The sequence below is a fragment of the Saccopteryx bilineata genome, chromosome 1, assembly GCF_036850765.1.
Source record: "Saccopteryx bilineata isolate mSacBil1 chromosome 1, mSacBil1_pri_phased_curated, whole genome shotgun sequence".
NCBI classification, from domain to species: domain Eukaryota; kingdom Metazoa; phylum Chordata; class Mammalia; order Chiroptera; family Emballonuridae; genus Saccopteryx; species Saccopteryx bilineata.
In genome coordinates this window covers 348,947,295-348,969,420 of record NC_089490.1, presented here as the reverse complement: position 1 = coordinate 348,969,420, position 22,126 = coordinate 348,947,295, and the positions used below count along the sequence as shown (strand labels likewise).

The 22,126-nt window shown below is 57.5% G+C and overlaps 2 protein-coding genes across 3 annotated transcripts; one reads left to right on the top strand and one right to left on the bottom strand.

Annotated features, from left to right (window-relative positions):
- The first annotated feature begins 658 nt into the window (after nt 1–658).
- On the top strand, nt 659–17,036 carry INPPL1 (inositol polyphosphate phosphatase like 1). 2 transcript variants are annotated; one of them, XM_066250601.1, is made up of 29 exons: nt 659–760; nt 1,619–2,021; nt 5,934–5,997; nt 6,088–6,238; nt 6,469–6,589; nt 6,840–6,980; nt 7,213–7,306; nt 7,410–7,499; nt 7,695–7,793; nt 7,907–8,057; nt 8,146–8,252; nt 8,586–8,688; nt 8,776–8,972; nt 9,253–9,370; nt 9,985–10,081; nt 10,366–10,504; nt 10,621–10,720; nt 10,807–10,895; nt 11,147–11,228; nt 11,359–11,448; nt 12,234–12,347; nt 12,484–12,572; nt 13,057–13,144; nt 13,225–13,380; nt 13,621–13,699; nt 13,795–13,935; nt 15,062–15,734; nt 15,993–16,126; nt 16,241–17,036. In XM_066250601.1, exons 2-29 carry the CDS (start codon nt 1,825–1,827, stop codon nt 16,329–16,331), a joined length of 3,795 nt encoding a protein of 1,264 aa, XP_066106698.1. In that variant the 5' UTR covers nt 659–760; nt 1,619–1,824; the 3' UTR covers nt 16,332–17,036. The 2 variants fall into 2 exon arrangements, with proteins under 2 accessions (XP_066106698.1, XP_066106699.1); XM_066250602.1 differs by lacking the exon at nt 659–760 and adding an exon at nt 798–893.
- On the bottom strand, nt 17,010–21,802 carry PHOX2A (paired like homeobox 2A). The gene is made up of 3 exons (XM_066250603.1): nt 21,264–21,802; nt 18,941–19,128; nt 17,010–18,142 (listed from the first exon to the last, which is right to left on the bottom strand). Exons 1-3 carry the CDS (start codon nt 21,478–21,480, stop codon nt 17,699–17,701), a joined length of 849 nt encoding a protein of 282 aa, XP_066106700.1. The 5' UTR covers nt 21,481–21,802; the 3' UTR covers nt 17,010–17,698.
- Nucleotides 21,803–22,126: the final 324 nt, after the last annotated feature.

The following is a 22,126-nucleotide window of genomic DNA, read 5'->3' as shown; positions in this document are numbered from 1 at the left end:
CCAGGAGTTGACAGCAGCAGGAGCCCAGCTGCAGGCCTGCGCCTTTAAGGAGCCAGGGGGCGGAGGGGCGGGGCAGGAAGCATACTCCCTGGAGGCACAGCCACAGGCTAGGTCTTTTTTGAGAAGGGGCGGGGCATCCCTCCTATAGGCCCCACCCCCTTCCCGACCTCCAGGTTGCTGTCACTTAATGGGTATGGGGTCGGGGCTGTCTGAGCAGACCGAGTTTGGGGAGCTTCCTACTCGGCGTCCCGCCTACAAAGGCTGAAGTTTGTTGACTTAGAGGCAGTAGGTGGGGCGGGGGCTGGTGCTAATAATACCCGTCCATTCAGCCGCCGCGCTTTACAGTTTACACAGCTGTCACCTTGGTACTCCTTAATTAATAATAAAAATAGCCGCCGTTCGCGAGCGCCTACTGGATGTCAGGCCTTTTGCCGAGAGCTTTACAAGCACAGTCCCATTGAGTCTACCCTCATAACATTATTCCCATTTTACAGAGCAGAAAGGCGAGGCTCGGATTGGTGCCGTGACTTGCCGGAGGTCACTAGGCACGGTCAGCGGCTCAGAGATCAAGACACGGGGCCCGGGAAGGCGGGGCGCGGTGCTACCCCCTGCTCTGCAAAGAGCTGCGGGGGCGGAGCGGCGGGCGGGGCGGAAGGCGAAGGGGGGGGGGGTGCGGCGGCAGAGGATGGCCATCTTAAGTGGCCGCTGAGAGTCTAGGGCCGCTTCCCCCCGGGAAGGGGGTATCCGAGCATCCTAGAAGGTGGGGGTCTGCGCGCGGTGGCCGCGGCTCTGAGGAGAGCTTGGGAGCCCACGGGTTTTCGGGAACTTTCTTCTAGACCGGCAAAGGGAGGCCTGGGCTCCGACTCCTAACCCCTCAAGGCCCGGGCCTGCGGGTATGGTGGATGGTGCCAGGGAACTTGGCCGAGAGGGGGGAAGGGCTTTGCCCTGGCTGAGGGGATGCCAGGGACTGTGCGTGGGGTTTCGAGGACACTGGACCTCGTCTCAGGGTTTGCGGGGGGATCGGATCTCTATTGAGGTGATCCCCCACGGGATTTGTAGGGCTAGACCCAGTGGAATTTGGGGCTTAGGTCTAAAGGGGGGCTGGATTTCACGGGGGCTGGAGGTAGGGGCCACGCAGATGATGGGGTGAGAAATAGGAGGAAGTTCATCGTGGGGTCCTTCGCGGGTTTTGGGAACTCAATTCTGCAAGGCTATATGGGGGGGAGCGAATGGAAAGGATTTGGGTAGAATCAGACGTATATGGGAGTTGTGGGTTATATTGCGATTATTGAAGGGTACTCAGTCTCAGCGTAGGGGGCTGGGATTCCGAACCGTCGGGGTGCAGGATGGGGGGCTGGGGGGACTTGCTCTTCTCTGAGGGGATTGGCTGGATTTCTTCGGGTGATGATGGCGGGAATGATCATTGTGGGGTATAGGGAGTCCCGGGTCCTGCGGGAATGTGGGAGGCGGGGGCATCAAAACCGCTGGGAAGAGGTTGGGGCTGGGACAGTCCGGGGCGGTGGGCCCAGCGGAGGGGGAGGGGGCCCGGCCGCCGGCTCTGCGCTCCGCTCTGGCCCCTCCCCCGCCGCCTCTGAACAAACTTTTCTTTCTCTTCAAGTTGAGGCCGGCGCTGCTGGCGGCGGCGGCGGCTGCGCGGCGAAGCAGGCAGCCTGTGCGGTGGAGCGCGGTGCCTGGATCCCGGACTCGGCCGGTCCGCGGATCCTCAGGCCCGGGGCCCGGGCCCGGCCTCAGCCTCAGACCCTTGCGTGCCGGGGGTATGGAGCTGGGCGGTGGGTGCTGGCAGCGCTAATCCCTGCACGGGCCATGGCCTCGGCGTGCGGGGCGCTGGGCCCGGGGGGCAACGGCCCGGGAGGCGCGCTGGGCAGCCCGGCTCCTGCCTGGTACCACCGAGACCTGAGCCGCGCTGCCGCCGAGGAACTGTTGGCCCGGGCAGGCCGCGATGGCAGCTTCCTGGTCCGAGACAGCGAAAGTGTGGCGGGCGCCTTCGCGCTCTGCGTCCTGTGAGTGGCGCTGGGGATCTTGGCGGGCGGGGACACAGTTTGGGGTTCCTTGAATGTGTGGGGAGGGCTTGGGACAATGGAACGCCAGCGCCCCCCAGAGTGGGGCCTTGGCTTTATGCTGAAGCCGAGGAAGGATGCAGGGAGCATTTCCTTCCTGCTCTGTGTCTGGGGGCACTTTCTGGGGCGATGAAGCAGAGTAAGTGCGGTCCTGCTGCCAGGGTGGCTGTAAGGGGGAAAAATGCAGGGAGCCTGTGGCAGACCCCAGCAGGTACCCTTCAGGTAGAAGGAGCTGGAGTGATGAGGCTGTGCATTGCATGGTTGTGTGCAGTTCTGTTTACACAGATTAGGTATCTGAGAGGTAGGCATAGTTGGAGTTGGAGCCAGAGGGACTGACGGGGTGTATGAAGATGGTCAGCAGCTTCCTTAGGGGTCTTGCTGTGCCCCCAGGACTGAGGCTGGGGCCTGCTTGGATGTGTATGGCTGGGGCTGGGGGACAGGGTGGTGTTGAGAAGAGGGCGAGGCCGTATGGGGCCATGCCATTATTTCATGAATCAATGAATGAGTGTGTGTGCCCTGGCTCCCATCTGCCCTAGCCCTGAGCTATGGGTGCTGAATGTGGGGCTAGACTTGGCAGCTCTCTGAGTGGGCCTGGTTCTGTGCCTGTACCCATGTGTGGCAGTGGTGTTGGGTGAGTGTGCAGTTTTCGTTTCGGAGTCTTCTCTCTGAGCTGTCCCCTACACCACTCAGTCTGACACTGGGTGGGCTCCTGTGGGCCTCAGGAGTAGGAGGTGGTGAGTGGAAAGCTACAGGGCTGCTTTGTTTAGATCTAGTTATGTTTCTCTTTAGCCCTATGAGCTCTCCCAAACCCCTATCCCCTCTGTTCTCTTCACATCTTTGGGGAGCATTGGCCTAGGCTAGTGGTCCTCAATTGGGGTTGAATTTATCACTCAGGGGATATTTGGCAATGTCTAGAGACATTTTTGGGTTGTCATAACTGGGATGGAGCTACTGTCATTTAGTGGGTATATGCCAGGGATGCTACTAACCATCCTACAAGCACAGGACAGTTCTTCACAAAAAAGGATTATGTAGTCAGAAACCTCAGTAGTGCTAAGGTTGATAAACCCTGGCGTAGACAGTGAACCTGAAGAGGAAGGGGCACTCCAAGTCTTGGCTTATGCCCCAAGTCTGAGGCTCAGCCGGGAAAACTAAAGAGGAACAGCCTAGGCAGATGAATATCCTAGAGACCTGCCTTCCATCTCCCTCTGAGGCATACCCCCTAATTAGGGAGGGGACGGAGGCAGGTGTTGGGTCAGCTGTTGAGTGGGAGGGGGACAGCTGGGCCTGTATCTGGGTGAGGAACAGTTATTGTCCCAGGAGGGGAGAATCCTGGCTCCATGGCCAGGAAAGGAAATGGGTGGGGTGAGGTCTGTGGGGCAGTGCTTCAGCTTTGCCAGCTGACTGGCTACTCCTTGGGTTTCAGGAGCCTGGGGGTGGGCAATCAGAAACATACTTGCTTATTTATATACACTCCCACATTTACACCGGTAATATTCAGGACACATCCCTGCCCTAATAGGCACAGGGGATCTCACCAGAAGGCCAGAATATAGGCCCTGTTCTCTGCCTTGGCTTTAAATCCCAGCTTTGCCTTTTACTTGCTTTGTGACTTTTAGGCAAATCACTATTTTTTTTTTTTAAGCGACAGAGTCAAAGACAGACAGGAAGGGAGAGAGATGAGAAGCATCAACTTGTAGTTATGGCACTTGAATTGTTCATCAATTGCTTTCTTATACGTGCCTTGACCAGGGAGCTCCAGTGACCCCTTGCTCAAGCCAGCGACCTTGGGCTTCAAGCCAGAGATCTTTGGGCTCAAGCCAGTGACCATGGGGTCATGTCTATGATCCTACATTCAAGCCAGTGACCTTGGGCTTCAAGCCAGTGACCTTTGGGCTCAAGCCAGTGACCATGGAGTCATGTCTATGATCCCATGCTCACGCCGGTGACCCTGTGCTCAAACTGGCGACCCTGTACTCAAGATGGTGAGCCCAAGCTCACGCCAGTGACCTTGGAGTTTTGATGCTGGGTCTTCAGCATCCCAGGTAAACGTTGGCTCTATCCACTGTGCCACCACCTGGTCAGATTCTTTTGTTTGTTTGTTTTTGTTTTTACAGAGTCAGAGAGAGGGATAGACAGTGACAGACAGACAGGAACGGAGAGATAAGAAGAATCAATCATTACTTTTTTCGTTGTGACACCTTAGTTGTTCATTGATTGCTTTCTCATATGTGCCTTGACCGTGGGCCTTCAGCAGATCGAGTAACCCTTTGCTCGAGCCAGTGACCCTGGGTCAAGCTGGTGAGCCTTTGCTCAAACCAGATGAGCCTGTGCTCAAGCTGGCGACCTTGGGGTCTCGAACCTGGGTCCTCCGCATCCCAGTCTGATGCTCTATCCACTGTGCCACTGCCTGGTCAGGCCAGATTCTTTTTTTAAGTGAGAGGAGGGGAGATAGATACATTCCTGCATGCGCCCCAACCAGGATTCACCCAGCAACTCCTATCTGGGGCCAATGCTTGAATCAGCTGAGCTATCCTCAGCACTTGAGGCCAATGCGTGGACCAACTGAGCTCTGCTCAGCACCTGGGGCCGATGATCAAACCAATCGAGCCACTGGCTACAAGAGGGAAAGAGAGAAAGAAGAGGGAGAGGGAGGGGAAAAGAAGCAGATGGTTGCTTCTCATGTGTGCCCTGACCAGGGATCAAACCCAGAATATCTGAATGCTGGACCAATGCTCTAATCCACTGAGCCAAATGGCCAGGGCCTTAGGCAAATCACTTTTTATCTGTGAACCTTAGTTTCCTCTTCTGGAGAACAAGGATAATAATATCTGCCTCAAAAGGTGAAGATTAAATGAGATCACGTCTATGCTAAGTACCTGGCTTGTCACAGAGACATGTCTCAGTTAATGAGATGCTATTATTGTTATAAACAGAGGCCCACAGTCTACAAACCAACATACCCAGTCACATACAGACACCTGCATAGCTTGTGTCTGGTCGGCAGCCAGGAGAGCCCTCAAAGGAGACCTACTTGAGCGGAGGGCATGGCCCTATGGCCAAGGTATGGCATCCTTTCAAACAGGCATTTGGTCCTTTCTGGTGCCAACACCCCCTCCTGCCTAATACACACAGACCCAGTGACTCCCTTGGGCAAGCCTACCCTGAGGTGTGGCGGTAGAGGGAGTCTTCCAGCACCCAGGCCTGGCTCAGCTGTCACCTACTCAGCTGTTGCTGCCATCTGTCAGCACCCCTCATGCCCCTCCTCAGTTTGGGGCTCCTAGAGGCATAGGTCTACAATAACGGGCCCCCTTAAGTCATCCCAATTTCCTAGGGTCTGGGATGATCCCTAGATCATAGGAAATCCCTAGAATGATACCCCATACTTTCCAGCTAAATTGCCCCAGGCACACCCAATTTCAACAGATCTAGACACCAATGTAAACACAGACAGTAGGCATAGTGTGTTAGCACATAGCCCATGCATGCAAACAGCGGTTACCCAGGCTTCTGAGGACTCTTAATCTGGCAGGGGGCCCAGACTGGTACCACAGCCCAGAGGGGCTGTTTAGACAGCTGTGGAGGCCACAAAAGAGCTGCCTGTTGCTTCCTGGGCCCTGGGCCCTGCGGTGGGTGTGGAGACTAGGCCTGGGAGGGGGGTTCCTACTTGTCGGTGACACTAGCAGGATAGACAGAGACAGGCTCCATCATTAACCCTGTGCAGCCTGGGCAAATGGTTTTAGGGAAGCCAAACGGAAAGGGCTGGGGGCCGAGCCCAGCGGCAGGAAGAGTGGTTACCATGGGGCTTAGACCCTAGCCTAGAGTGACAGATTCTGCCCCCTGTCCTGCTGTCAGGTATCAGAAACATGTGCATACATATCGAATTCTACCTGATGGAGAAGACTTCCTGGCTGTGCAGGTAGGAGCTTGGACCCTGACCCTTGACCTTGATTCTAGCCTGTGGCTCAGGACTGGCTGGCTGACACTTCTCCCCCCTTGCTGGTCGCAGACCTCACAGGGTGTGCCTGTGCGCCGCTTCCAGACCCTGGGTGAGCTCATCGGCCTGTATGCCCAGCCCAACCAGGGCCTTGTGTGCGCCCTGCTGCTTCCTGTGGAGCGGGAACGAGAGCTGGACCCACCAGATGACCGTGATGCCTCAGGTGCCGCCCCCTGTGCAGTGTGCAAATGCCTGCCCTGCCCGTGCTCAAATACTGCCTGCTTCTTTCCATCCAGTTTTCTCAGCCTGCCTTCTCTAAAGCCCCCACCCCTAACCATGATGCCAGGGCCCTTTACCCCCTTTCCATGGAAGTTTCTGATCATCATGGCATTCCTGCATACTTCACTGAGGGCAGAAAGCCCAGATGGATGTCCCACTGACCCCTGTCCACAGATGGGGAGGATGAGAAGCCCCCGCTGCCCCCACGCTCTGGCTCCACCAGCATTTGTGCTTCTGTGGGGCCCAGCAGCCCCCCACCAGCCCCTGAGACCCCTACAACTCCGGCTGCTGAGAGGTAAGACTATAACCCCCTCCACTGAGCAGGAAGTCCCTTTCTTCTCTGAGAATTGTGTCCTCACCAAAGGTGGGGAGGCCTTTTAAGCCGTAGTTCCAGCCCCCCGGGACCCCTGCCCCATCCCAGCCCCAGAGACAGACACCCTGACCCATAGCACTCTGTCACCAGTACTAACTCTTCTAGGGATAGGGTAGGGATGCTGGGACAGGGTCAGCAAGGCCTCTACTGACTTCTTAACCCCTCCTCGCAGTGCTCCCAATGGGCTGAGCACTGTCTCGCATGAGTATCTGAAGGGCAGCTACGGGCTGGACCTGGAGGCTGTTCGGAGTGGAGCCAGCAACCTGCCCCACCTCACCCGCACCCTTGCCACCTCATGCCGGAGGCTACACAGGTACCTGGGACATCCAACACCATACATTGCACCTTAATCTCTGACCTGTCCTTACCTGCTCCCCCTTGCTGCATAAATGCGCTGACCTCTGAAGTCTGGCCCTGAACCAGTCATGGCCCCCTAACTTTTCCTCGCTTAGACCCTTGTATCCTCATGGGGGAGGCTGAAGCCCTCTTTCCTTATACCTACCGGATCAGGGTGGGGAGTTCTTCTGACCTAATGTTTCCCCTAGTGAGGTGGATAAGGTCCTGTCTGGCCTGGAAATTCTATCCAAGGTGTTTGACCAGCAGAGCTCGCCCATGGTGACCCGCCTTTTGCAGCAACAGGTGGGATTGTGGAGAGGTCTTTGAGGAATCATGTTCTGGGGCTAAACTGGGGGCCTCCTTCCTGGTGGCCTCATTGTATAAGACTTACTCTTTCTCACTTCAGAACCCATCACAGACTGGGGAGCAGGAACTAGAGAGCCTGGTGCTGAAGCTGTCAGTGTTAAAGGACTTCCTGTCAGGCATCCAGAAGAAGGTGGCCTGACTCCTGACCTATGACCTCTTACCCACCAGTCCCTGACCACTCACACTGACCTAACTGATCTCAACCCTGAATCTACAGTTTAGCATTGACCCCAACCTCAGCTGTGCGCCTCCCAGCCACACCCTTCTGACCTTGTCCCCTGCCCTCCCATGTCTCCTGACCTTGCCCTGCTCTTGTCCCCTCCAGGCCCTGAAGGCTCTACAGGACATAAGTTCCACAGCTCCCCCAGCTCCGCTGCAGCCATGTACACGCAAGGCCAAGACCATCCCTGTGCAGGCCTTTGAGGTACGTGGCAGGGGTCCCAGGTGGGGCCTCATGGGTCAAAGGACAGTTGGATATGAAGGGATAGCTGCCTGCCTCAACATCTTTTCAGCATCTCCTTACTTCTTGGCTTGCAGGTGAAGCTCGATGTGACCCTGGGTGATCTGACTAAGATTGGAAAGTCACAGAAGTTCACACTGAGCGTGGATGTAGAAGGTGGGCGGCTGGTGTTGCTGCGGAGACAGCGAGACTCACAGGAGGACTGGACAACCTTCAGTCATGACCGCAGTGAGCCAGGGCCTGACCTGGGAAGGGTAGACAGGGTAGCCCCAGGCCTCAGAACACAGGCCAGTGTGACTCATTCTCCATCCCCTAGTCCGCCAACTCATTAAGTCTCAGCGTGTCCAGAACAAGCTGGGCGTCGTGTTTGAGAAGGAGAAGGACCGGACGCAGCGCAAGGACTTTATCTTTGTCAGTGCCCGGGTGAGCAGCAGATTGGGCCAGGCCTTTGGGGGCTGCAGGAGTCCCTATGGAATGGGAAGAGAAGGAACTCATGATGTGGGCATGTTATCCTTCCTGGCCAGGCTGGCTCTGACAGGGCAGAGATTATGTGTCTGGAGAGTGGGTGGCCTGAGGATTTAAATACTCATTCAATGAATGTTTATGGAGCACCTGTTATATGCATGAACTATATAGTAGTGAACCAGATAGGCATGACCCTGCCCGCATGGTACCTACTACCTAGCAGGGTATCCCTGGAAGGGGGGCGGGTTCCCTGGTTGCTCACCTGCCTCTGACTGGCAGCTGTCCCCCCAGAAGCGGGAAGCCTTTTGCCAGCTGCTGCAGCTCATGAAGAACAAACACTCAAAGCAGGATGAGCCCGACATGATCTCTGTCTTCATAGGCACCTGGAACATGGGTGAGGCCTGGGGGCGGGGGCTGAAGTGGGAGGGAGGAGTGGCCCAGAGTGGGGGCCTGACCACTCCCCCATCCCCTCCACCTCCAGGAAGTGTGCCTCCTCCAAAAAGTGTGACATCTTGGTTCACATCGAAGGGACTGGGGAAGACCCTGGATGAGGTCACAGTGACCATACCCCATGACATCTATGTTTTTGGGACCCAGGAGAACTCGGTGGGCGACCGAGAATGGTTGGATCTGCTACGCGGGGGCCTCAAGGAGCTCACAGATCTGGATTACCGCCCGGTGAGGGGGGTCATCTTGTCCAGGTCCCTCATCTCACCACTTGACCTCATGGTGACCCTAGGGGACACAACTTGACTGGCTGTTCTGGTCTATCAGCATATCCTTTAGGAGCTCTAACCTGAGTCCTTCCTGCTATGGGAGGGTCTGTTCTCTGGCTCCTCAGATTGCAGGTTTTCCTATCACATGCCTGCTAGAACAGTATATAGTGTGGGCTGGGGAGGCGAGGGGTTCGAACAGCAGCCCAGCTTGGGACAGAGGTGACTCTGCGCCCTCCACCCAGATTGCCATGCAGTCACTGTGGAACATCAAGGTGGCTGTGCTGGTCAAGCCAGAGCACGAGAACCGCATCAGCCACGTCAGTACCTCCAGCGTGAAGACTGGCATCGCCAACACCCTGGGTGAGCAGAGTGGGTGGCATCCCTCTGTCCATGCCTTCTGCTTTCTCTCTAGCCCAGGATATCCCCCCCCTTTTGGGTGGTCTCAGCTTTTCCATATATAAAACTCTTTGAACTTTAAGTATGTTCATATTCTAAATCTCTTCTGGCCCCACCAGTAAGGCAGGCCAGGATAATGACCTCCATCTCCTAGGTAATAAAACTCAGGCTCAGAATGGTTGAGTGGCCTGTCCAAGGTCACACAGCTAACAGGTGGTGGAGCCTGGCATACTGCCCAGGTCTATTGGTTTGCAGTCAGTGTTCCTCCAGCGCACTGGGATTCTGCCCAGAAGCTGTAGGATCCTTGCAGCTTCGCCCTTGGGATTCCCTGTGACCTCCGGGGGCTCTGCTTATACATGCAAACAGACTCAGATCATCCAGGTGTACTGTGTGTTGCCCCACATGGAGCCCTAGGGAAGATGTGGGTGTGTGTTCAGGGGTTTTGCCTGCCTGCCTCTTAGCATCTGAGGCAGGAAGTTGGGAGGGAGAACCTTCCTTCTGCTGCTTTGAGGGGCAGAGGGGAGAGCTGGGAGCCCTGCAGTGGTGGCTCAAGCCTTTTTTTCTTGTCATCCTGACAGGAAACAAGGGGGCTGTGGGTGTCTCCTTCATGTTCAATGGCACTTCATTTGGCTTTGTGAATTGCCACCTGACCTCGGGAAATGAGAAGACTGCCCGGTGAGGGGTGCCTTCCCAAACAGTCTCTTTACTCTCATCCCCTATTCACCTGAAAACTACTCCCTCTCCCATAGCCCTCCCAGTCTCACCCACCTATATCCCTGTCCCCAGAGACATCATTCTCCCTTATTCCAACTCAAGACCCCTCTGTCTATCCTTGACCTTGATCTTCCTCTGTCCTCAGGGACACTGATTCCTACCCCATCCCTGACCCCAGAGATGCCTTACCTTTCTGCCTACCCCTGAGTCCTGACCCTGGGGACCTCCTCCCATCCCCACTGTAGGCGGAACCAGAACTACCTAGACATCCTACGTCTGCTTTCGCTAGGCGACCGCCAGCTCAGTGCCTTTGACATCTCTCTGCGTTTCACTCACCTCTTTTGGTTTGGGGACCTCAACTATCGCCTGGACATGGATATCCAGGTGTGAGCAGGGCCTGGCGGGTGGCTGGCACGGTGGCTAGACTGGGAGTCAGACGGGCTCTCACCTCTGGCTGTGGTTCAGAGGGAGCATCTCCAGCCTCTGTGTCCCCACCCCAGGAGATCCTGAATTATATCAGCAGGAAGGAGTTCGAGCCCCTGCTCAGGGTGGACCAGCTCAATTTGGAGCGGGAAAAGCACAAGGTCTTCCTTCGATTCAGTGAGTGTGGGCCCAGTAGGTGGTCTGAGGGCCAGAGATCTGTGATATCTTGAGCCCTTACCCAGTCTGTCCACTGCCTTTCCTAGGTGAGGAGGAGATCTCCTTCCCACCCACCTACCGCTATGAGCGGGGTTCCCGGGATACGTATGCCTGGCACAAGCAGAAACCAACTGGGGTGAGTGAGAAGAGGGTGTGCTTAGGAGACCCCCAAGGTTGCAGTGAATCAGGAGTGCTTGTGGGGTCAAGAGTGTAGGCCTCTGCAGTTACCACCCCAGTGTCTGAGGCCCCTCTGAGGCTGTAGGGTGATACTAGGTGTTGTGAGGCTCCAAGGGAAAGGGTATGGGGCCTCATCGGCTCTGGGGTTCGTGCTGAGTCACCCCTAGCTGTTGGCCTTGACCATGCTGTCATCCTCCTCCTCTGTCCCAGGTCCGGACCAATGTGCCTTCATGGTGTGACCGGATTCTCTGGAAATCCTACCCTGAGACCCACGTCATCTGCAATTCCTACGGTCAGAGCCTCATGGATGAGTGATGGGCAGTCCTGTGTGTGCAGTGTCCTGACTCAGCTCCAGCCTTGGGAGGTGGGAGCACAGAGTAAAAGAGCTGTTCCCTAAGCCCCCATTCCCGTCCTTTCCCCAGGTTGCACTGATGACATTGTCACCAGCGACCACTCCCCCGTGTTTGGGACATTTGAGGTTGGAGTTACCTCTCAATTCATCTCCAAGAAAGGTGACTGTTCTGGATGTGCCTGTGGGCATGGCACACATCTGGGTGGGCACAGGTAGAAGCCGGGGATGTGCACGGGTTTGAATATACGTGTGTGTGTACATATAAGTGCAGTAATGTTTCTGAATATGATGTGTGAGGATGTCTGTGTGCCTGAGTCATTCATTGTAAGATGTTCGTGCCCATGAGTCTGTGTGTATATGTGTGAGTGTCTGTGTCTGCCTGGGGCCACGTGTGTTCCCCACAGTGTGCCTGGGTCTGGGCTTTGGGTCTTTCTTTTTTTAAGAGAGAAAGATGTCAGGGGAGGGAGGGAGGGATAGATAGGCACAGACAGACAGGAAGGGAGAAAGATGAAAAGCATCAACTTGTTGTGGCACCTTAGTTGTTCATTGATTGCTTTCTCATATGTGCCTTGATGGGTTGGGGGGTGGCTCCAGCTGAGCCAGTGACCCCTTGCTCAAGACAGTGACCTTTGGGCTCAAGCCAGCGACCATGGGGTCATGTCTATGATCCTATGCTCAAGCCAGAGACTCTGCGCTCAAGCTGGCGACCTCAGGGTTTTGAACCTGGGCCTTCCGTATCCCAGATTGACGCTCTATCCACTGTGCCACCACTGGTCAGGCTTGGGGTCTCTTTACTGGCTTCTTGGGACTGGGGAGGCCCCTCCTGGCCTTCTCTGCTGCTCTGCCAGGCCCCCTGACTTCCTGTCCCAGGGCTCAGGCTCTCTGTTCTGTTGCTCTTGTCACCCTCTCAGCAATCCTGTCTTCCTTTCTCTCTCTGCCTCTTAGGGCTCTCAAAGACTTCAGACCAGGCCTACATTGAGTTTGAGAGCATTGAGGCCATTGTGAAAACGGCCAGCCGCACCAAGTTCTTCATTGAGTTCTACTCCACCTGCCTAGAGGGTGAGAACGGGCCCAGGGCTGGAGTGGGGCAAGGGGAGTGGGAGGCCAGAGGTGCCCAGAGCAGTCAGCCCCCTAGTTAGGGGAAAGGGTAACTGGGAGGTGGCACTCATCTGGGTGTTCCCCACCTCTACCTCAGAGTACAAGAAGAGCTTTGAGAATGATGCCCAGAGCAGTGACAACATCAACTTCCTTAAAGTGCAGTGGTCCTCACGCCAGCTGCCCACGGTGAGGCTGGAGGCAGGGCCTGGGCTTGTGGGTGAGGGTGCAGAGGGGCATGGCAGAGCGCACACAGGGCTGCCTGGAGGGCAGGTGGAGCCGGCAGAGCGCGTGTGTGTGTGCATGTCAAGGGGTAGGGGGTGGGCATGAGTGAGGAGAGGGCGTTTGCTTTACTTGGGGGTTGTGGGACCAAGTTACAGTTTGTTCATTCATTTAATAAATACTTCTTAAGCCTTGACTAAATGTCAGGTCCTTTGTTGGCCATTGAAGATGCAGGAAATTAATTTAGTTACAATGCCATTAATTAGTTACAGTGCTGTTAAGTGCTATGAAAGGCCCATGGGGGACTGTGTCTCCTACATTAAGAATTTTGGACCTTTCCTTAGAGTTGAGTGGGAGTGATCGTGCAGGACCATGAGGGCTGGGGTGAGTGGTGCCGGGCAGGAGAGGCTGGTGGGGGCTTTGCTTCTCACTGGGCCTCTCTGCTCCCCAGCTCAAGCCGATTCTGGCCGACATCGAGTACCTGCAGGACCAGCACCTCCTGCTCACAGTCAAGTCCATGGATGGCTATGAATCCTATGGTGAGAGGCAAGGGATACCAAGGAGCACAGGAGGCCGGGGGTCCTAGAAAGGATTGTCAGTTTGTTGGTTTGCCCTTCAGGGGAGTGCGTGGTGGCGCTCAAGTCCATGATTGGCAGCACAGCCCAGCAGTTCCTGACCTTCCTTTCCCACCGTGGCGAGGAGACAGGCAACATCCGTGGCTCCATGAAGGTGCGGGTGCCCACAGAGCGCGTGGGCACCCGTGAGCGACTCTACGGTGGGGGCTCCATTGGGAGGGGTGTGGGGCATGAGATGAGGTGGTGTGGGCAGGTCTAGGAGGGGAGTACCGGGGGTTCGGGCGGGGCGTGGTAGAACCCCTGGAATCGAGTGGAAGCTCTGCAGCCGCAGGCAGGAGTGGGCCTGCCCTGAAGCTCGGCTGGGAAGGGGCTTGAAGGTCAGTGGGTGCCTGGGGTCCAGGATCCCAGGTCCCCTCTGAGTCTTTCTCTTTCTCCCCCAGAGTGGATCAGCATTGATAAGGACGAAGCAGGGACAAAGAACAAAGCCCCCTCTGTGTCCCGAGGCAGCCAGGAGCCCAGGTGAGCAGGGCTTGTGTTGGGTGTCATGTGAAGGGGTAGCTGGGGTTTTTGGTCATCCCCGACTTCATCTCTCCTGTCCTGTGCACCCCTGGCAGGTCCGGGAGCAGAAAGCCAGGCCCCACAGAGGCCTTCTGTCCGCTGTCCAAGTTATTTGAAGAACCAGAGAAGCCACCACCAACTGGGAGGCCACCAGCCCCACCTCGAGCTGTTCCCCGGGAGGAGCTCTTGACCCCCAGGTGAGAGGAGAACCTGTCATTCCCCCTCCCCCCTTATCCATCACTGTGCTTGGCTCTCAGGGCCAACCTGGGGATTGTCGGCTGCTTGGGTGCTCTGCCGCCTCATGGCTAGAGGTGCCAGGGTCCTGTGCCCAAGGCCACTCTGGCCAGCCAGGCCTCCCTTAGGTGTGGCTCTCTGAGTCAAAGGGAGCATAGCCGGCCTTTCCTCTCAATTCGGCTTTAAAAAATAGAGTTAGAAATTCTTTCTGCAGCAGCTCCCTCCACGTAAACAAAATTACTTTGAGCCTTCTCTGTGGGTTTTCCCTTTTTGCTTTCTATGGAGCACTGTCCTACAAGGTGCCCACCCTGGAAGCAGGTTTGTGGTCACATAAGTTTGGGAAATGGTTCTTGCTAGATTAGTTTCTTAGATATTCCTAGTGCACATTAGTATTAGCAAAAGCTCTGAGCATGTGGACAGAAAGGAAACCCTTTTCAACTCTGTTCAATATAGTTTCCCAAACTTAACAGGCCAGGAAACTTCTCTTCCACACAATAACTATTAATATCCTGGGGAACTAGTGTTCTGTGGATCATACCTTGGGAAAGTGAGCCTTGCTTTCTTATTATATCCAATTGAGACTTGAACTTAAATAAAAACTCCTACGTCCAGTTTGGTGCTTTTTCACTCATCTTCATTTGTTATCAGTCATCTTGGTTTTATTGCCAGGCTTGTGTAAAACTAACCTGAATTCCTGAGCAAGATGCCTCAGTAGATCGACCTCATGTCTCCAGAGGTTTTTCCAAATCCGGCTGGTCATTCTCATTAAAGGCCTATATTGCCCTGTCTTCTGGCACCTGTTTCCTTTTAGCTCAGGTTTCAAAGTTACAGAGTTATAAAAGATCTGAGAATCGCAGTAAGTGAGGCAAGCAAGTTTAGGTATTCTCCATTCAACTCCTTCTCTTCCCTGATACTAGAGATAAAGACAGCAAGAGCCAGAGAGGGGAAGTACTGTGTTCAAGGTCACAAGCAAGTCTAGGACTGGGGACTGTGTCTCCTGACTCCCAGTCCAGTTTTCCTTCTATTGCTCCCACTACCTTCACTTTGGATTTCTGGGTCCTGACTTCGTTATCCTACTCCCTAACCCAGGTTGAAGCCAGAGGGGGCTCCAGAGCCTGAAGGGGTGGCGGCTCCCCCACCCAAAAACAGCTTCAACAACCCTGCCTACTACGTGCTTGAAGGGGTCCCACACCAGCTGCTGCCCCCAGAGCCACCTCCACCTGCCAGGGTCCCCGTCCCACCTGCCACCAAGAACAAGGTGGCTATCACAGTGCCTGCTCCACAGCTTGGGCGCCACCGGCCTCCCCATGTGGGGGAGGGGAGCTCATCAGATGAGGAGTCCGGGGGCACACTGCCCCCTCCAGACTTTCCACCTCCGCCACTGCCGGACTCGGCCATCTTCCTGCCTCCAAGCCTGGATCCTTTGCCAGGGCCAGTCATCCGAGGTCGCAGTGGGAGTGAGCCCCGTGGCCCACCGCCTCCCAAGGCCCACCCAAGACCCCCACTGCCCCCAGGACCCTCGCCCACCAGCACTTTCCTGGGGGAGGTAGCCAGTGGGGACGATCGCTCCTGCTCAGTGCTGCAGATGGCCAAGACACTGAGCGAGGTGGACTATGCTCCTGCTGGGCCTGGCCGCTCAGTACTCCTGCCAGGCCCCCTGGAGCTACAGCCACCCAGGGGACTGCCCTCAGACTATGGCCGGCCTCTCAGCTTCCCCCCACCTCGCATCCGAGAGAGCATCCAGGAGGACCTGGCAGAAGAGGTGTGTGGACCGGGGTGGCTGGCTGGGTGTGGACTTGAGGTGTGTGCTTGCCCATGGACTGCATATCCTTTCACCCCACCATTCAACACTCAGTTATTTCCCCTCCACCCTGAGCTGGGCACTGGGGAGTTGTAGGACACATGAATTAGCCCCCGCGCTTGCCTCCCTCTCCCCCATCCCAGGACATGTGGTAGAAGGTGCTTTTTCTATGTGTGTGGGCACCCTCAGTGCTCTCCCTGACATGCCCTATTCCCTCAGGCTCCGTGCCCGCAGAGCGGGCGGGCCAGCGGGCTGGGTGAGGCGGGCATGGGTGCCTGGCTTCGGGCCATCGGCTTGGAGCGCTATGAAGAAGGCCTGGTGCACAATGGCTGGGACGACCTGGAGTTTCTCAGGTGGGGGTGGGGCTGGAGGTGGGTAGGGTGGCGCTGGCCCCTGAGGCAGAGCTATGGGCCCTCTGGACCACTTCGCCCATCTCCCAGCCTCTTTTCTTTTACCCCTTACTACAGTGACATCACCGAGGAGGACCTGGAGGAGGCTGGGGTGCAGGACCCGGCTCACAAACGCCTCCTTCTGGATACCCTGCAGCTCAGCAAGTGATAGCGGTGGCACTGTGAAATTGCGAATTCAGCGCCCCTTCTTTTCCCCACCAAAACCCAGCCATGGCACCAGAGTTGAAAATTTATGAGGGGTGGGGTAGTACCTCTCTGTGTATTTATTGGGGACCTGTGTTCCCCACTGCCCAATCATTTGGAATGCCCTAATTAGGACATCCTGCCCCTTGCCTTTATACCGGGAGCATCAGAGATCAGTTGCTGTGGTTATGAAGGACCTTGGTTATTCTGGTGCTGTCCTCCCTTTCTGGACTTCTCCTCTCAGCCCCAGCAGTGCCTGAGGGGTCCATTTGGGTATGGCTGGGCCCCCACTTTCACCACTGTTTCCTCCGGCCTGAACCACAGTGGGATAATCAGCTAGGACCTCTCTCTACCCCCACTCTGGGGTGCCAATCCGGAAATGAAGGAACAGCCCAAGGACTGGGCCGGGGTTTATTTAAACTTTTCTGTGTGGATTTAGGGAGAGCAGGCACTTGAATATTATTGGGGCCGGTCAGGGGTGGGAGGTGGATCGCTGCCATAAAGTGCCAGTTTGTTAGTTCTTGCTATCTCCTGGTCTATCAGTAGCAGCCTTGGGTCCTCACTGGTCGCAAGGAAGACCCACCTCTTGCAGGCAGTCAGCCTGCCCCCCTCCTGGGTATTCAGAGGGGTTACCAGCATGATGTCTTCAATAAATTAAGTTTTATTTGGATTGAGCAAAACTCACCTCAATAAATTACAAGTTTTTCAAAGGAAAAGAACAACAACAAAAAATCAAGAGGAAACCCCTCTGTCCCATGCCCTGGCAGCCCCCTCTCCCCTCCTCTAAGGGGCCTACCCTCTGCCCCAGACTGGTTACCAATGGGAGGAAATGCTGAAGAACAACTTGGTGGGACCCTTCAGGTTGTTGATTATCTTGACGACCTTTGGATGGGTGGGCCTGGAGGGTGGGGCAGTGGGCTGGTTACCAAGGTGAGTGACCCAGCCTGCTGCCAAGTGAGGGGAAGGGGCCAGTTATTCCTCCTTGAGGATCCTCACATTCCAGCACTGTTAGGGACAGGCAGTTATTTGATCCCGTTTCCAAAGAAAGCCAAGCTAGAAGAACCTCCAGGCTCTCTGAGGGTCTGGGGTGGGGTGGGGTAGGGTGGTGTCCCAGTGAAAAGTACCCCACTCTGTTGGGTGGGGTGGGCGAGGACAAGAGTGGCCCTGAACTGGTTTCCAAAACTGGAGAGGGTGCACCTGGGGGTCAGATACAGTGAAAGGTGGGGACGGATGGGGACTTCCTGGCAGGCGGCCGGGATGGGGTAGACCGTAACGTCTTGGAGGGGTAGGGGCGTCTCTGGGGCCAGGCCCGGAGGCTCCAGAGTCCAGCAGCTAGAACAGATTGGTCTTCAGGGTGGGGCCGGGCTTCCGGTGAAAGGAGGACAGAACCCCGGAAAAGGGCCCGGGCCCTGGCTCTGCTGGCTGCCAGGCCTTAAGTAGCTCTGCCGCCCCCGCGCCGGGCCCGCCGCCCCCACCACCCGCAACTCCGGCCCACAACGGGCCCTTGAGCGACTGCGGGCCAGGGCCGGGGCCCGAGCCCAGCGCGGCGGGCAGAGGGCTGGGGCTCAGGCGCGGGCTGGCCAGGCCGGGCGCAGGCGGCGGCGGCAACGACGCGGTGCTGTCGGGCGTGGGGCTGCACGTGGACTCCTTGGAGTCGTCGTCCTCGGACGAGCAGCGCGCCTCACCCTTTTTGGCGCCGGCCGCGCCTGCCACACCCTTGGCGCTGGCCGCGCGCTCCTGCTTTCGGAACTTGGCCCGGCGGTTCTGGAACCAGACCTGCGAGCACAGGGGCCGGTCAGCCCGGGGCCGCAAGGCGCGAGTGAGACTTCAATCCGGAAGAGGGCGGATCAGGATTAGCACCCGGCTTCCGAGCGTGGCCCTTCTGCCCTCCACTCCGCTCGCTGCCCTCCTCGCGTCTCCTCGTGCGCTTACCCCTCCTACAGCCCTGCTTACCCACGGACCCCGCTGGAAGGGACTCCGCCTTCGCTCCCCCCTCACCCGAGGCGCTGTCCCCAACCCCCTCCTACAAGAAGTTCCCGAGTGTCCCAGGACGGCAGAGAGCGGCTAGGGCACCAGGAGAAACCTTTTGTCTCCCGCAAATTCGGGCCAGCTGGACTTTTCTCGGATTTCAGAGGCTGACATCAGAGTCGCCCTGCCTCGGCTTCCCTCCGCCTGCGCCCAGCCTTGCCGGGCTCGGGTGTTTCTGAGTTGCGGAGCTGGGGAGGGAGCCTGGCGCGGGCCCGCTTTCCTCCACTCCGCCACCCTGCTGAGCCCTCTCCCCACTCGGCCTCCGCTCTGGCTTCCCAAGCACCACTCTGCGTGTCCGGCCTTACCGGGCGAACTGCAAGGAAATCGTGGGTCTGACAAGTTCAAATCTCCGGAGGACCTCACGTCTGCGAGGTCCTGGTCCCGCCGCCTCTCCAGGCTGCCGGTCCTCTCCTGCCAGCTACCCCCGCCAGCCCCTGGCCCCCAGCCCTGCCTGGTTCTCCGCCAGCGAGGCCCCTCTGTCTCGCAGCCCCACAGGTGCTCCTTCTCCGAGCACACACTCTCGTACACACGCGCGCAAACACGCACCTGCACACGAGCCTCAGTAAGGTCGATTTTGAGTGCCAGCTCCTCTCGCGTGTAAATGTCCGGGTAGTGGGTCTCCGCGAAGACACGCTCCAGCTCCTTGAGCTGCGCGCTCGTAAACGTGGTGCGGATGCGCCGCTGCTTGCGCTTCTCGTGCAGGCCCGACGGCTCCGGGAAGAACTTGTAGGGCACTACGGGTGTGCGCGGGAAGGGGAGCAACCAGGACGGCGGCGTGAGGGGCCGCGCTCAGCCTGTTCTGTCCTGCCTCCGAGGGGATCGGCCACCGGTCCCCTTCCCCACCCTGGCCCCTCGACTTCGTCCTCGCAGCCTCGGATCGAGCGTCTTCCCTATCGTTCGCTAGAGCCGGCAGGGGTGACGGCGGACAGGGCGCAGTGAGACCGACCAAAAAGCAGCAGCGAGTGAACCAGAATCTGACCCTCTGGTCAAGGCCACTGACCTGTTGTGGGCCCTCGTCCTGTTCCCCTTACCGCCCACCAGTCCACCAACCCCTCCCTTGCTCCCTCCCATCAGTGTGTCTCTTCCTCAGCCTGCCCGCTTGGCTTCAGGTCCTGCCCTGTTTACCCTAGCCTTGGCTGGCTCTCGGGTCTCAGCAGCATCGCGCATCTCCCCAGTAACCAGTCCTGGACCTGGGCTGGGCGAACGAGACTCCCCTGCGTAGGTCTAGTTTTAATTCTGCCATGCTTGCTCCCCGCAGTGTACAGATCTGATCCCCACTACCCCACCATATCTCTCCTTCCCAGGCCTCATCTCCTCAGCCCCCTCTCACATCACATGCTCTTCCTCATCTGTCTCTCCATCCACATATCTTCCCAACTTTCCCCTTCTGAATATTCTCTTGGTGCCCACTGGGAACTGTCCTTGGTTCTGTCCACTCAGGTTCCTCCATCTTCTCTTTGAACCTTTTCCTCCCAGGCATTCCTCTCTGTGCCCCAATCTCCCCAAAGCTGGTCCCACCCTTCCCCCTCACCCTCTTCTCATCTTTGTCTACCCTGCCCCAGTTCCCACTACCCCATAGAGTGTTTCTGACACTGTCTCTCCCATCACTCTCTCCAACCCCCGTTTAGATCTCCATATTTTCCAGGAGTTCCCAATATCCTTCATCTTTGTTCTATCTCCCTAGTTCTCTATCTCCCCAGTCCTTGTCTCCCAACACCCTATCCTATCCCCATCTTCCTCATCTGTTTGCATTTTCCTTTCTCCCTATTTCCCATAGTTCCTGTCTCTACCACCTGGTTCTTACCTCCACCTCCCAAACCCTGGGTCCCTATTTCTCCCAGGGTCTCCAATCTCCCCATTCTGGCTCACATCTCTCTGTACCTGTCCCTATCAGAACTCCATCTCACTGGGGCCCATCTCCCCAGTCCCCATCTGCATCAGGTCCAGAGTACCCAACCTCCCCATCCCTGTTTCAGTTTCTGGCTCCATCTCTCTGAATCTCCTTTCTCCAAATCCAGGCCCTTATCTCATCATCCCTCCCACCACCACCCCCAGGCCCCAATCTTCTACTTGTGTCCCAGTGGTCTTCCCAGGAAGGAAGGAGATAAGGACATTGGTTGGGGCACCCTGGGCTGTAATGGAAGGATGAGGAGGGCTGAGGGGCTCCATAAGGCTGAGAGTTCAGATGGGGACTTGCACCAAGGGGCCTGGGCGCTGTAGGGGCAGCTTCTGGGCTGTGCAGGACTCTAGCTGGGAGAGTCTTCAGGGAGATGGGAAAATGAAAATGGGTTGATGACCTGGGCACCCTTTTCTTCAGGTAATGGAACATGGGTTTTGGTGGTGTAAGAGGGTTTGGGCACAAGCAGGACGAGTCCAAAAGCTGGCAGGAGGGGCCTGACTGTTCTGGGGCTCTAGTAAGGTTTTCACCTGGGCAGCTCAGCTGCTGTAAGGGTCCTTGCTGGGGACAGGGCACCAAGTGGGGTGGGGATGATAAGGATGGGAGTCTGATTAAATTGGGCCGGGAGCATCTTCCAAGGATATAGGGGGTTGAGAGGTTTGATGGTCAGTCTTTGCAGGTGGAGAGGGGAGGGTCTGGTGTGGAACCTGGAGCTGTACCGGTTATCTGTTTCCTTGGCCCTAAGGGCGTGGGACAGGGCTGTAGCAGATGGGAAGGATGAAAGGGTGAGGCTCAGTTCTGCCCAGGGTAACCCCGTCTTACAGGGGGACTGGGGGCCGGCGGGGCACTGGAGGGTCTGGCCAGGGCAGGAGTGGTGGCGGCTGTGGGTGACTGTCTCAACCACTTGCCAAGTAGAGAAGGGACTGGGGGTCCCGCAGGATTTGGAGAGGATTGGGCCGGGGTTGGGCTCACCTGCCGAGTAGGGCGCGGGCTGGTGGTCGCGTAGAGCGCCAAGCGCGCAGTTGGAGGACCCGAGCGCGGGGCAGGGCGGGCCGGCCGCGGGGAAGGCGGGCCGCAGGGGGCTGTATTGGAAGCCGCCCGGCTGGCTGCAGGCGCCGAAGTCGCCGTAGGCGGACGCCTCCATGGCCGCCACGCACGAGTCGTACGAATTGAGGTAGGAGTAGTCCATCGGCCCGGGGGGCGAGGACGGAGGCCGGGCCGGGCCGGGTCGGGTCGGGGTCGAGTCGGGGTCGGGGTCCCGAGCCGGGTGCGAGTCGGAATGGGGATTCGAGGACCAGGCGCCAAGGACCCGAGGCTGGCTCTGAGCACCCGCGAGTCTGCCCGCCCCGTCGCGGCCGCGCTCCACCGGGTGCAAAGCAAGTGCAGCCTTGCTCGGCCCGCGCGCCTTTTAACGCGCAGGACCCCGTGGAGGGGGCGGGACGAGCTCCTCGGGGCGGGGCCTGGCCGCCGCCAAGGCCCCGCCCCAGCACCCCCACCCCAAAAGGTACCCACCACCCTCTGATGGCTCCCGAGGCTCAGGGCGGGGCTGCGCGCGGCCCCATCACCAGAGTCCCCATCCCGCTCCAATCCAGATCAGACCTTTGGTCTCAGCGCATCGTGCCAGGCCGAAGGGTCTCGACCCTTTCCCCGGCTTCCCACCTGCGGCCCCGCAGAAGGGAGGGGAGACCGGCCCGGCAGCGCTTGTGTGAAGAAGTTAATTCAATTCGTCCAGATAACCGAGTTATTCAGAGCCCCAGCCCCTCGGCCCCGCCCCCAGCTAGGTTTCCTCCAGGCGGTGACCAAGGAGGCAGCCCAGGAAGGGGGATGGAGACAGG